Source organism: Vombatus ursinus, unplaced genomic scaffold (assembly GCF_900497805.2).
Source record: "Vombatus ursinus unplaced genomic scaffold, bare-nosed wombat genome assembly UNPS02014820.1, whole genome shotgun sequence".
NCBI lineage: Eukaryota > Metazoa > Chordata > Mammalia > Diprotodontia > Vombatidae > Vombatus > Vombatus ursinus.
In genome coordinates this window covers 12,108,972-12,123,909 of record NW_020954598.1, presented here as the reverse complement: position 1 = coordinate 12,123,909, position 14,938 = coordinate 12,108,972, and the positions used below count along the sequence as shown (strand labels likewise).

General features: G+C 38.4%; 1 protein-coding gene across 3 annotated transcripts in view; it reads right to left on the bottom strand.

Moving 5' to 3' along the window:
* Positions 1 to 14,938, bottom strand: part of ZPBP (zona pellucida binding protein) — a 122,617-nt gene that overhangs the window by 104,454 nt on the left and 3,225 nt on the right. For all 3 annotated transcript variants that reach the window (XM_027837095.1, XM_027837097.1, XM_027837096.1), the window contains exon 2: positions 7,174 to 7,260. In XM_027837095.1, coding sequence (XP_027692896.1) covers positions 7,174 to 7,260 — 87 coding nt within the window. The remainder of the gene's footprint in view (positions 1 to 7,173; positions 7,261 to 14,938) is intronic.

The window sequence follows — 14,938 nt, the reverse complement described above, 5'->3', positions numbered from 1 at the left end:
CAAAGCTTCAAAAGGAACTATAAAAAAAAAAAAAAAGAAATTCCAAGCTATGTGATTTGTGGCAAATAACACAAGCCCTCCTAACCTTTAGTTTTATATTTTGGAAAAATAAGGAGGTTGGACTAGATGATCTCTAAGGTTTCTTTTTTTTTAATTTATTTAAATATTTATTTTTAGTTTTCAAAATTCACTTCCACAAGATTTTGAGTTCCAAATTTTCTCCCCATCTTGCCCCGACCACCCACGCAAAAATGGCATGGATTCTGAATACCCCTTCCCCTAATCCGTCCTCCCTTCTACCTCTCCCCCTTCTATTATCCCCTTTCCCTTCTATTTTCCTGTAGGGCAGGACAGATTTCTATACCTCAATGCCTGTATATCTTATTTCCCAGCTGCATGTAAAAACAATTTTTAACATTTGTTTTTAAAACTTTAGGTTCCAAATTTCCTCCCTTCCTCCCTCCCTCCCCACCCTCATTGAGAAGGCAAGCAACTCAATAAAGGTTATACATGTGTAGTCATGTAAAACACTTCCATAGTAGTCATGCTGTGAAAAACTAACTATATTCCCCTTCATCCTATCCCACCTCATTTATTCTATTCTCTCTTTTGACCCTGTCCCTCCTTAGAAGTGTTTGCTTCTGATTACCACCTCCCCCAATCTGTCCTCTCTTCTATCATCCCCTCTCTTAACCCGTTCCTCACTATTTTCCTATAGGGTAAGATAGATTTCCATAACCAATTCAGTGTGTATGTTATTCCCTCCTTAAGCCAAATCCTATGAGAATAAGATTCACTTATTCCCTCTCACCTCCCCCCGTTTCCCCTTCACTATAAAAGCCTTTTCTTGTCTGTTTTATGTGAGATAATTTACCCCATTTTACCTCTCCCGTTCTCCTTCTCCCAGGATAACCCTTTCTCACCCCTTAATTTTATTCTCCAGATATCACCCCTTCATCTTCAACTCACTCTGTGCCCTCTATCTATCTATCTATCTATCTATCTAAATACATATAATTTTTCCTCCCACTACCCTAATACTAACAAAAGTCTCATGAGTTACAAATATCATCTTTCCATGCAGGAATATAAACACTTCAACCTAACAAGTCTCTTATGATTTCTCTTTCTTGTTTACCTCTGCATGTTTCACTTGAGTCTTGTATTTGAAAGTCAAATTTCCATTCAGCGCTGGTTTTCTCATCAGGAGTGCTTGAAAGTCCTCTATTTCACTGAATGACCATTTTTCTCCTGAAGGATTATACTCAGTTTTGTTGGGTAGGTGATTCTTGCCTGTAGTCCTATCTCCTCTGCCTTCCGGAATATCATAATTCTTGCCCTCTGGTCCCTTAATGTAGAAGCTGCTAAATTTTGTGTTATCCTGATTGTGTCTCCACAATACTTGAATTGTTTCTTTCTGGCTGCTTGCAATATTTCTCCTTGACCTGGGAACTCTGGAATTTGGCTACAATATTCCTAGGAGTTTTCCTTTGGGGATCTCTTTCAGGAGGTGATCAGTGGATTCTTTCAATTCTATTTTGCCCTCTGGTTCTAAAATACCAGGGCAGTTTTCCTTGATAATTTCTTGAAAGATGATATCTAGGTTCTTTTTTAGATCATGGCTTTCAATAGTCCAATAATTTTTAAATTCTCTCTCCTGGATCTATTTTCCAGGTCAGTTGTTTTTCCAGTGAGATATTTCACATTGTTTTCTATTTTTTTTATTCTTTTGGATTTGTTTTACAGTGTCTTGATTTCTCATAAAGTCACTAGCTTCTAATTTGGCCAATTCTTCTTTTGAAGGCATTATTCTCCTCATTGGCTTTTTGGACCTCTTTTGCCATTTGGGTTAGGATATTTTTTAAGTTATTATTTTCATCAGTGTTTTTCTGGATCTACTTTAGCAAGCTGTTGACTTGTTTTTCATGATTTTCTTGCATCACTCTCACTTCTCTTCCCAGTTTTTCCTCTACTTCTCTTACTTGCTTCTCAAAATCATTTTTGAGCTCTTCCATGGCCTGGGACTGATTCATATTTTTCTTGGAGGCTTTGGATATAGGAACTTTGACTTTATTGTCTTCTACTGGTTGTATGTTTTGATCTTCTTTGTCACCAAAGTAAGATTCTATGGTCTGACTTTTTTTGCAAGGTTTGGTCATGCTCCTACTCAATTACTTGAGTTTTAAACTCTTTGTTAAGGTAGCAGTCTGCTTCCAGTGTGGAGAATGTACTGTCCCAAGATTTGGGGGTTTTGTGCATCTGTTTTCAGAGATACTTCTAGGGATCTGTAAATTTTCAGTTCTTCCAAGGTGTTATGACAAGGAACAAGGTGTTTATTTCTTTCCTGGCCTGTACTCTGGTCTATGAGTGACCACAGCCACTCTTTTCTGCCTTGGAACTGTGAAGAGGATTTCCTCTCCACCACCACTACCAGCTCCACTCTTCCTCGCCCCAGAACCACCACCCAGAACTGTGACCCAGATCCAAGCATGGGCAAAGCAAGAGAATCCTGCAGCAGCAGACAGATCCCTGCAATCCCCCTCTGATCAGCCACTCGATTCCGCCTCAGTCTGTGGGCCAGAAGCTCTGGAAGCAGCCGCTGCCCCAGGGCCGAGCTCGGGGACTGGGGCTGGGATCATGCTTCTCTCTCACTACAGTCACAGATTTTTCCCACTGACCTTCTAAGTTGTCTTTGGTGTTCAGGTGCTTAGAAGTCTGGAAACTGCCACATTTCCTGGCAATTCAGTCTTCTGAGGCTTGCTCCAGGTTTGCTAAAGCCTGTTTTGCCTATGTGCCCATGCTGAACTGCGCTCCTCTCCCTACCCGGCGCAATGTACCTTTCTTATCAACCATCCAGGCTGTCTTGGGATGGAAATTTGTTCCACTCTGTCTTTCTGTGGGTTCTGCTGCTTTAGAATTTGTTTAGAGCCATTTTTACATGTATTTGGAGGGTTTTGGGGGAGCTCAAGCAAGTCACTGCTTTTACTCTGCCATCTTTGCTCTGCCCCTTAGTCTGTTTTTCAAGGTGTTATTTTCTTTGGTATTTTTTTGGGTCTTTAGCAAGCTGTTGACTTGTTTTTCACAATTTTCTTGCATCACTTTCATTTTTCTTCCCAGTTTTTCCTCTACTTCTTTTACTTGTTTCTCAAAATCTTTTTTGAGCTCTTCTATGGCCTGGGACTGATTCATATTTTTTTTTTGGAGGCTTTGGATGTAGGAGCTCTGACTTTGTTGTCTTCTTCTGGTTGTATGTTTTGATCTTCTTTGTCACCAAAGTAAGATTCTATGGTCTGACTTTTTTTTTGCAAAGTTTGCTCATGATACCAGCCAATTACTTGAGTTATAAACTCTTTGTTAAGGTAGGGGTCTGCTTCCAACATGAAGAATGTACTACCCCAAGCTTTAGGGGTTTTGTGGAGCTGTTTCAGAGTTACTCCTAGGGACCTGTAAGTCTTCAGTTCTTCCAAGGTGGTATGATCAAGTGTGAGGTGTTTACTCCTTTACTGGCTTGTGCTCTGGTCGATGAATGACCACAAGCACTCTTTTCTGCCTTGGAACTGTGAGGGGGATTCCCTCTCCATGCCACCACAAGCTCCATCATGCCAGCGCTCTTTGCCCCAGGACCACCACCCACAACTGCAACCCAGATCCAAGCATGCAAAGCAAGAGAATCCTGCCTCAGCACCAGCAAAGAGATCCCTGCAATCCCTCTCTGATCAGCCACTGGATCCTGCCTTTCTCTGTGGGCCGAGACTCTAGAAGCAGCCGCCACCCAGGGGCTGTGCAGGGACTGAGGCTAGACCAAGCTCCTCTCTCACCATGGTTGATAGACCTTTCCTACTGACCTTCTAAATTGTCTTTGGTGTTTGTGGATTGAGAAGTCTGGAAATTGCCACAACTGTCCATGATTCAGTTCCCTGAGGCCTGCTCAAGGATTGCTGAGGCCTGGTCTTTGCTGCTGTGGCCCATGCTGAACTGTGCTGCTCTCCCAGCCTGGTGCAAGAGACCTTTCCTGCCGAACCTTCCAGGTGGTCTTGAGCTGGAAATTTGTTTCACTCTGTATTTTTGCGGCTTCTGCTGCTCTAGAATTTGTTTGGAGCCATTTTTTACAAGTATTTGGAGGGGTTTGGGGGAGAGCTCAAGCAAGTCACTGCGTTTACTGTGCCATATTGGCTCTGGCCCCTCTATGGTTTCTTTAGAGTAGCACGAAAAGAGAAGGGACCTCTAGCTCCATTTAATCCAATCCTCACTGAGATAATAAAATACTCTACAAAATACCCAACAAGTAGTCATTCATACTCTGCTTAAAATTCTCAAGGAAGAAAAAACCTGCTACTTCCTATTGTCCTTCCACTATGGGACAACATTATTTATTAAAAAGTTTTTATTTATATTGAGTCCAATTCTGTGACTCTAAAACTTCCAGCTATTGCTCCTAGTTCAGTCCTCTGAGATTAAGTCTAGCATAGTCGTTTTATTTGTGTCCAAGTCTTCATGACCACATTTGGGGATTTTTCTGGCAAAGATGCTAGAACAGTTTGCCATTTCCTTCTCCAGATCATTTTACAAATGAGGAACAGAGTTAAATGAGTTTAAGTGACTTGCCCAGAGTCACAGACTAATAAGTGTCTGAGGACAGATTTGAACTCAAGCTAAGTCTTCCTGACTCCAGGCCCAGCACTCTATCCACCACTATCCACTCTACCCACTATCTTTGAAATTACAACCCTTAAAATACTTACAAACCACCTCTGCCCCACCCCACAAAACAAAACCAAACAAAACAAAACAAAACACAAAATTTCTCCAGATTAAACATCTATAATTCCTTTAACCAGTCCTCATATGGCATGATCTTAAGACTCTTCACATACTATCTGTTATCCTCTGGTCACCCTCCAGCTTATCACTCTCCTTCTCAAAATGTGGTATCAGAACTGAACCTAATATTCCAGAGATTATCTGCCATGGGAAGAGAATAGCTAGACTATCACTTATATGGTTTTAGATACCCTAAACTCTCATAATACTTCATAGCTCACCAGCTTTCTGACAAGGATAGCAGGAGAGGCTTTGGTTAAAAGATTTGGTTAAAATCTAGATAAATATTATTGATATCTCCCATCAGTCAAAGGAAGGAAGGAAGGGAGAGAAAGAAGGAAAATGTTAGTCCAACATGAACCATCTTTAGTTAAGTTACACTGATCCTCTGTGATCAACATTAGCCATGTAGATACTTAATAACCATTTCTTTAAATAAGAGATTACAGATGGAAGCAAGTCCAATTCATTGAACCATTACTTACACACTCTACTATATGTCTTTAAAAAAGAAATCAAAATATCTGCCATCTCTAGTCTTTTATGACCTCTCACATTCACCAAAATTTTTCAAAAATTTGTCACTAGCTCAACAATTACATTCACCCTTTCTTTCAAAATCCAAGAAAGGAGTATGTCAGAGTCTAGTGACTTGATGGCATTTTCTATCTCCCAATTTATCTTGGGCTTGATTGTGTGGACTGTGTGCACCCTGGGCTCACTCTGCTTCCTCACCTCTACCATAAGCAAATTTGAACAAACCTTTTTTCATCTTTATTCACAGAAGCAATAAAAATACAAGGGAAGATGAAGCATGACCGGAAGTTTTGATCACGATAAGAGAGAAAATTGGGCTGCTTCCCTCTCAATCCTAAACAAACCCTCTTCTTGGTGTTTTATTTATAAAAACAATCAAATGGTAATAGCATATGAGATGGTTGAGCTTTTGGTTTTACAATAAAATAAAATAAATTTTTAAAAAATCAACAAAAATTTATTTAAAAAAAACTATCAACTATGGTTTTGTTCTAGGAGTACTGAGAGTTATACCAATTCCACAAAAGGTGCATATGCAACCAGAAGAAACAACAAGAAGATGATTAAATTTCTAGAGTGATACTGTTTACAGGAAGAATGTCAAACCCAAATAGAAATGGCTGAGCCCCATAACAGAAAACCACAAATTAACATTATCTATGATGTATTATAATTTTAATTTGTTTTGTTAAATATTTTCCAATTATATTTTAACCTGGTTCCAGCTATTGGAGTTTTGCTACCCTTGAGTTTGACACCTCAACACAAACCTACTTCTGCAATATATTTGTTACTTATTTTCATACAACTTAAGTCCTCACTGTACAAAATTTAATAGAAAGCAAAGAGCAAAGTACAGTATTTAACAATGTTTGCATTTTATAACTAAATGAAATGGGTATATGATGATCACCAAGAACAACTGCAAGATTAACAGACTAAAATTCATATTCTGTAATGTTACAAACTATAAATTTAGAAGAAAAACATATTATTTTGGGGGGATGCAAATGAATGCAGAATGAACTGTTACAAATGCCTTCTTTAGGTCATCTGAGTAATGTGAAGTGCTGAACAATGGGAATCTTTACCTTGGAAAACCCAGAAGTTGGAATGAGGATCCTGAATCAGGAAAAAAGGTAAAATAGTGGAGCACTGATATGAGGCTTGAGAAAGCAGAAAGAGGAAAAAGGTACTAAAATACTACAACAAAAATAATAACCCCCTCAAGTAATTAAAATCAATCTGTCATGTCACACGAAATAAAATTTTGAAGGACCGCAAAAAAGACCAAAAGTTGAATTCAAACATTCACTGTTTCAAAAGAAGCCTACTTTAACAAACAAAAATAGCATAAATAAATAAACAAGATTTTTCCCCCTACTGGTTTTCCTACTCTTGTTTAAATATGGTGGATCTCAAAGTAAAACTATCAATTGGGATTGACTGAATTCAAAACATGAGATTATGAAGATACCTAATTTTTAAAAATAGATCAACAGCTACAGTGCATATCTTCGACACTATTGTAATAGAGTGGTATGATATTTTACATACTCTTAAATGTTCAAATTAACTTTGAGAAAGGATTAATTGCCCAGATACTACATATATCATTTCTTTACAAAACCTTAAGTAGGTGCAGCAAGCAAGGTTGAACTTGGATGGACACAACCATTTGGTAAAAATGATCCTGGGGACATGAAGAGACACAGCACTGTCTTCTAATTTCTGGGGCTAAAATGGATTTTAATTAAAAGTATACATATTACTTTCTCAGAAGCACTGGTTATTTATTATTTAATTTATAAATACCTGGAATGTTTGTTGATCCTACCAATTTCACTGTGTCTTCATCCTCAAGGATCTGTCTTAAGTACCGTGCAGGATAGATATATCGAACTATGAAAGAAATTCGAAAGAAATTAACAGTGCTTTAGATTAGAGTAGAAAAGATAAGTTAAGTTGTCTACACTGAATTACTAGCATCAGTCGCTAAATTTCTAAGAGAATTATAAACCTATTATCACTGAAACTAGTAGTATTTTTGGTAAGAAAACATTACCAAATGTTCACACCTTCAACACTCCTTTATTAAAGCATCTTCTATATACAAATGACTGTGCTAAGCATATATAATGATATTAAATGCTCTTTTCAATTCAGACTACTCTATATGTTTTGTTATCAAATATTTTATTTTATTTAAGTTTAATAAATTCCCACTTGTGTGCCCAGAACAGTACTTGTCATGGGATGACATACAGATATTCCCAGAAGACACAGACTACATTTTATTACTATTGATATAAAGAAACAAACAAAACAAATTTCAAATATGCATGCTCATGGCCTTAGCCTTATAATACCACTCTTGTGTTTCACATAGAACTGAGGATTTAGAGCCAAATGAAGCCTTAGACATAATTTACTCCAAACCACTCATTTTGCTAATAAGCAAATCAGCCCTGAGAGTTAAGTGACTTGCATATGTTCACACAAGTAACAAGTACAACAAGTATTCAAAACCAGATCCGCTAGTTTGAAATACAATGCCTTTTCCACTGCATCAGACTGGTGAATTATCCTGTAATGTCTTAGATGGAAACTTAGGTTCCTTAGGGAGTTAAATAATTAAACTCCCTTTAAATTATTCTGCCTTTCTCGTTATAGAAATGCTTTATAAAAAGAATTTTTATAGTTAAGTATGATAGCAAGAATTCAGTGCATCTGTAACTTTTAAAGAATATTTAAATCAGTGGTCTCAACTAAACTTCTGCAGTGTCCAACTTTGTCACAAATTATTTCAAAAGGTGTTGGTAATATCTCCAGAAAGAATCATAACAATAATAGCTAGTACTTAGATAGTGCTTCAAGATCTGCGAAGAACTTTACATATATCTTATTTTATTCTCACAACAGCCCTTGAAAAACTTCCTATTACTACCTCCATTTTACAGATGAGGAAACTGAATATAAGGGAAGTCAAATAACTTGCCCAGGGTCACATAATGAGTAAATATCTAAGGCTGCATTTGAATTCAGATCTTTCCTGACCGCAAGACTAGCACTTTATGAACTGTGCCACCTAGCTGACCCCTGAAGTTTCCAAAATAAAGTGAAGATTTTAAAATAAATTTGTATCAAATCTCAAAAACACAGGTTACTACAACTTGAAAAGAAATTAGAGTCACTGTGTTTTTTAAAAAATCCATCAAGCATTTATTAAGTATGTACTATGTGCAATGCACTGTACTAGGCAATAGGGATTACAAAGAAATATGTATTTTTAAATGTCTGTGAAAAGGAAACGTTTCTTTGATCCTAGTCACCAGGGAGTTTCAGAGCCTCTTGTTCATTCCCACTCCTCCAACAAGCGCTACATCAGTTGAAGCTGCATAAATCTCCCAGGCTAATGCCAAATATCATTTGGCAGAGAACCAGGTTTACCTACAAACAAGTTAAGGATTAGGAATAGAGAAGAGAGCGAGAGAAGTAAATTTAGCATAATTTCACGAATTTATCTTCATGACTGGTTGCAAACGTGTGCCCTTGGATAAGAGGGACGAATATGTATGTGCATGGATAAATCAAAATGACTCCTCAGCCCTTCTTCACCAGGTGAACTTAGTGGCCACTGATCCCCAACCCTCAGATCAATTATGGAAGCTCTACCTGAAAGAAACCATTGCCAGAGAAGCCTACCAGATTTCTAATTGTTCAGTTATTTTCAGTCCTCTCCTACTTTTCAGGACCCCGTTTGGGGTTTTCTTGGCAAAGATAATGGAGTGGTTTGCCACTTCTTTCTCCAGATCATCTTACAGATGAGGAAACTGAGGCAAACAGGGTTAAGTGACTTGCCCCGAATCACACAACTAGTAAGTGTCTGAGGCAGGAATTGACTTCAGGAAGATAAGTCTTCCTTACTCCAGGGCCAGTACCCTATCCACTGCACCACCTGGTTGCCCCAGATTTCTAATTAATTAAGGCCAAATTAGTCTACAGACTGTCCCATCCTTCCTCTCTCCTATTACTAGCAAATACCTACCTTTCACTCCACATACTCTGTGATTCAGTGATCATCTGCCAAGTCAAAGACCTCTTTGCCCTGCCAACTTTCTCCTACACTTTCAACTAACTCAATTTGGCTCAATTCATTCCCCATCCCTTTTTTCCCCTGCCTTCATCTTCTAATATGCCCTCAAGAATTCAAATATAGTTAACAAACTCCCCTTCATCACTTTCTTTGATATTCTTCCCACCTCAGGACACTCACAGAAACACGGATTTCTTTAGAAGATAATTCCTTCCTCGCCACCCTTTCCAGTGTTTTCTCCTTGATCTCTCATTCTCCTCCATCTCCCTCCCCCCCCACATAAACATCTTGCGCTACTTCCAGATCCCCTCTTAGTACACTCTACTGCATTGATATTTACTCCATCTTATCAATGCCATCCTATCCAGATGCTCTTTTGCTGGCATCTAGTACTCTCCCTCCTATCTCAAGGAATCAGTAACTGACTGGTAGGATCATAGATTTTAAAGCTAGGAGGGACCTTAGAGGCACTGAGTTCAACCCCCTCACTTTACAGATGAGGAAACTGAGGCATAGAAAGGCTAAATGACTTGCCCAGGTTCACACAGCTAGTGCCTGAGGTAGGATTTGAGTCTAGGTCTTCCTGAATTCAAGGCCAGTGCTCTGTCCACTATACTGCCTCCTACAGTCTCTTCTCTAACCAAACTGCTGCCCTCATCCTTTAAGATTTCAGGATTCATATTCATGACCCTCTTAACATCATGGTCTTTGGCTTTATCAGTCTCCTCAATTCACATGACTACCACCTCAACTCTATCTCAGCCTCTATCACACTCTATCACACAAAGGTTTGGTCAGTCTCCACCTCACCATCACCCAAAATTATTCTACCTCCAAGATCTTGAATTCTGAAATTCCTCTCTCTGATCATAATCTCCTATTCTTATATCTCGTCCTCAGCTTCATTTTTTCTGATGTCCTCCACTCACTCTCCTTTCTTGTTCTGATCTCACTTAATGTATGGTCAAGACCTGGGGTGGGGAACCTGTGGCCTCCAGGCCATATGCCCCTCTCTAGATTCTCAAGTGTGGCCTTTTGACTGAGTCCAAATCCTTTTAAGGGGATTTGTTTTGTGAAGTTTGGATTCAGTCAAAGGGCCACATTTGGGGATCTAAAGGGCCACATGTGGCCTCAAGGGCACAGGTTCCCCAACCTTGGTCAAGACTGAATCTAATTAGTTATATAGAATTAGTTATCTAATTCAACAGGATACATTCTCACCCCTTTGAATCCCTGACCCTTTGTCATTCCATTGTTCATATCTTGCCAATCTCCACCCTCAGTTATTTCCATCTTCTCTCTTCACCAATTCTACTCCCAAAATGTGAAATGCTGCTGATTGGCAATTGAATCCACTCAGATTAACCCGGCCCACACTGATGTATAGCTATCTTTTATTCATCTCTACCTATCACATTTCCTAAAGTGGTTTCACCATTACAAACCTTTTCCTCAAGTCTCCTGTGACTCTAATTCCTCCTTTTCTTAGTAGATGACTCTGTTTCTACTGATCCAAAAATAAATAAATAATTCAAAGTCATATGGTATGAGTCATCTCCTACTATTCACATGCTGAAACCTCTCTACATTTTCAACTTCTCCTTTGCTCTAATATGAGCAGATATGGTGACCTTTCACCTTGCCTATGGCTAAATCCCCCATTTTCTTTAAAACCTTGCCCCTATCAATCATTCCTTCTCTCTTCATCTTCTGTCTACTGGCTAATTCTCCACTAGCTACATTCTCTTGTCTTCCCTATTGTAAATACGTCTTCCCTTGGCCTTGCCATCACCTTAAACTATAGTCCTACATCTCTCGTCCCTTTTACTGTTCACTCCTAGAAAGTCTACAATCACTACCTCTACTTATTCAATACCCATTCATTATTCAATTTCCTGCAATATTTCATCCAGACCTATTACTCCACTGAAAATCTTCTCTCAAAGGTTATCAGTGATCTCTTGATTGCAAAACTCATAGCCTTTCCCAATTCCTTATCCACTTTGACCACGCCGCAGGCTTCCGCACTACTTAGTGCCTTTTCATAGATATTTTCTCCTCCCTTGGCTTCCATGATACTGCTTGGCCTTGGTTCTTCTACTTTTCTGACCACCTCTTCCTCAGTTTCTTCTCTGGATCATCTCCCGAGGTTCCCTTCTAGCCATTTTTTTCCACCTTCTACACTCAATGATCCAATTCTTGAGATCATATATTTAATTTTCATCTCAGCAAAGATGACTCCCAAATAAAAATGCCCAACGTTAATCTCCTTTCAAAGCTAACCCAGCTAGAGATGTCCCACCTGGATGTCCAACCTGTTGTTCTACAAGCCTCCCTCCATTATGGCCTTTCAAAGTCACATGGTAAATGGGAGGAAATGTAGAGATATTTAAATATGTATAGAACTCTAAAATCTATGGGGAATGGTTTTTGTCTGTGCAGTACATTTGAATATGACATTATATTTATTACAACATATTCTACTTTCTTTCCATACGTATGACACCAGAGGATATCTTTCTCCTTGCTATCCCTTAAAAGGCATTCAATCATATTTTAAAAGTCCTCTTCAATTCACATGACCATAAACTTAGAGCTAGACTTTAAAGGTTATTTAGTCCAACCCCCTCATTTTACAAATGAGGGAATTGAACCCCATAGAAGTTAAGTGACTTGCCCATGGTCACATAGATAAAAAGTAGCAAAAATGGGAATCACACCAAGGTCTTCTAATGCCAAATCCATCACTCTTTACTTACCCTTATCATATACTCACTAACAAAGCCCCTATGTTAAAATCTACATGGCTTTACCCTTTTCTGAGCAAGAGTCAGCTTAATGAAGATGCTGTTCTTTCTTGGGATTGTACCTAGGTCCTACTAGTTCTTACCACTTGGCAATACCTGGAACTATTCTTCATTCTCTCTTTTTTTCTTCCCCTCTCTAAGCTATCCATTTTCAGGAAAACCAGTAAATACAGTCACATATTTTCCCAAACAAAGGCCTGAGAAAGAACAGAATAACCATTATAGATTATCCATTACCAGATTTTGTGCCCTTGGACCTAAGCCATTTCTTGACTACTCCCTAATTATTCTAGTTCTTAGCCAAAATAAACCAATAAACACATGTCCAAAACTTAAAGTCATCATCTTCTCCCCAAAAAAAAACTGTGAGAGCTTCATCATCTTCCCTGTCTCTTAAGTTTCATAATCATTCCCTCACACTCAACATCCAATCAGTAGCAAACATATCAATCCTACCCCCAAAACATTTCTCATATCAGTCCTCTTCACTTTTACTGCCACAATCCTAGTTCAGGAATAGTGCAAACAGCATTAGCTCTGAAGTCAGAGGGTTAGGTTCAAATCCTTCTTATGCTTAACTTAGGTGAGACTTTGAATAGTCAGAATCTTCTCAGTTTCAACTTTAAAATGAGAAGGTTGGACCAGATATCTTCTGAGGTATCCTGCAGCCCTAAATCTATGATCCTTATCACACATATTGGATATAATGATCTCCCACTTGATATCCTTTGGTTCAGGCGCCTCCCTTCCCCAATCTAACCTCCATGTAACAGCCAAAATCATCTTACTAAGGCAAAGTGTTGACTATGTCACTCTCTTGCTCAAATCCTTTAATGATCCTCTAGCTCCTTTAGTATAAAATACAAACTCCTCCTATTGTCATTCAAGGTCTTCCACAACTGCAGTCCAATATCCCTTTGCAGCCTTACTTATTTCACATTACTCTCACGCTATGTTACAATCAAACTGGAAATGTGACAGCTCTCACCACTCTGCATTTGAAAAGCCCAGTCCTGTATCTGGGACTCTCTCCTATTTAGATACCTTATCTTCTTCCAGTACTACCTTCCTCCTATCTTTATTCCTCCCAGCTGCAGTGTTCCCTTCCTCCTCACTAGGAATATGTGACTTTGTACAGTGTGGGTGCTTATCAAATGTTTATTGAGTTGAACAAATCTATCTCACTACTAGAATAATAACTGAAATTATATACCTTAAAAATGCAAGGTCATCTTGATATACAAAAGGACTATGTTAAATGTCATCCCTAAAGCACAAAGACTCAATCACCCCTTCTCAAAATTTTTCTGCAACAGCCTAACAATCCAAGAGATCAATTTAAATACAAATTCCATATATAATGAAACATACCTCCCTCCTCTTGGCAAAGAGGTTAGGGTTCAATTATGGACATGGGCGGGGGAGATTCATAAATGACTGTGATATAAACACAAAAGGCAGCAATAAAATTCACTTCAAAATAACAACAGCAACAACAATGAATTCAATAAACATGTATTAAAGTCCATACTGCTAACATCTATTACAAATTCCAGCCTTAGCCCTTTCCCCACTGTGCCTAAAAGCAATCATAATTCCTGATTCATAATCATTTTCACTCAAGCATTCTAACCTGACTACTCAAATTTACACATTATTCCTTCTCCAGAATCCAATTCTTTGCAAAGTTGTCTCCCATGCCTAGAATAGTCTACTAGCTTTCCTCGAAAAATAAATTACATCCCACCATATCTTCTCAGCCCAACCAAAATCTACGTTCATTAGTTATTCTCCTATAATAACCCAGGTTTGCCAACCACCCCTATAGATTCAATTATGTCCAAATGGGTTCTTTTTATACATGTCATATAGTAGATGGAGGGCTAGGCCTAGAATAATGAGAGCTTGGGTTCAAGTACTAGTCCCTTGACACTATATATGTGACACTATCTTGGAAAGTTACTTATCCACTCTAAGCCTCAGTTTCCTAAATGGAGAAAATAAGATCTGTAGCAACTACTTCATAGAATTGTGAAGATTAAATGAGATAATGTATTTAGAACATTTTGTAAACCTTGAAGTGCAACATGTCAGCTACCATTTTTATCAGCCTTTTATTAGGTTCCGTTTTCTCAATGGGGAAAAGAATGTCTGCAATACTGACTCTGCTAAATTTTGAGTCTGCAAGACCTGAGTTCAAATCTTCCCTCACTTAGTATCTGTGTGATCTCAGGTAATTTGCTTAACTTCTCTACCTCATTTTCCTCATCTGTTAAATTATAATAGCACTTGTCTCACAGGATCCTCGTGAGGATCACGTAAGATAAAACATGTGAAGCACTTCACAATGCTAAAAGTGCTATATAAATGCTATTACTATTATTGTCAAGATAAACTATAATAATATGTTAAACACATTTTAAACTTTAAATGGTTACATGAATGTCAGCTGCCATTGGTATTATACTAAAGTCTGTGTTGCCTATTTATTGCTTTTTGCATCTGACGTATAAGCTTCATTTATCTAATTATGCTACAAAGAGGATAAGGGCAGAGGCTAAATCTAATAAAAACTGCTCCCCAGCATTGAGCCCACTGGCAAAATCACTTCAATAACTGTTTGCTCCTAAGCATTTACTTAACAAGACCTGAAAGGCCATAAGGACTGTGACCATAT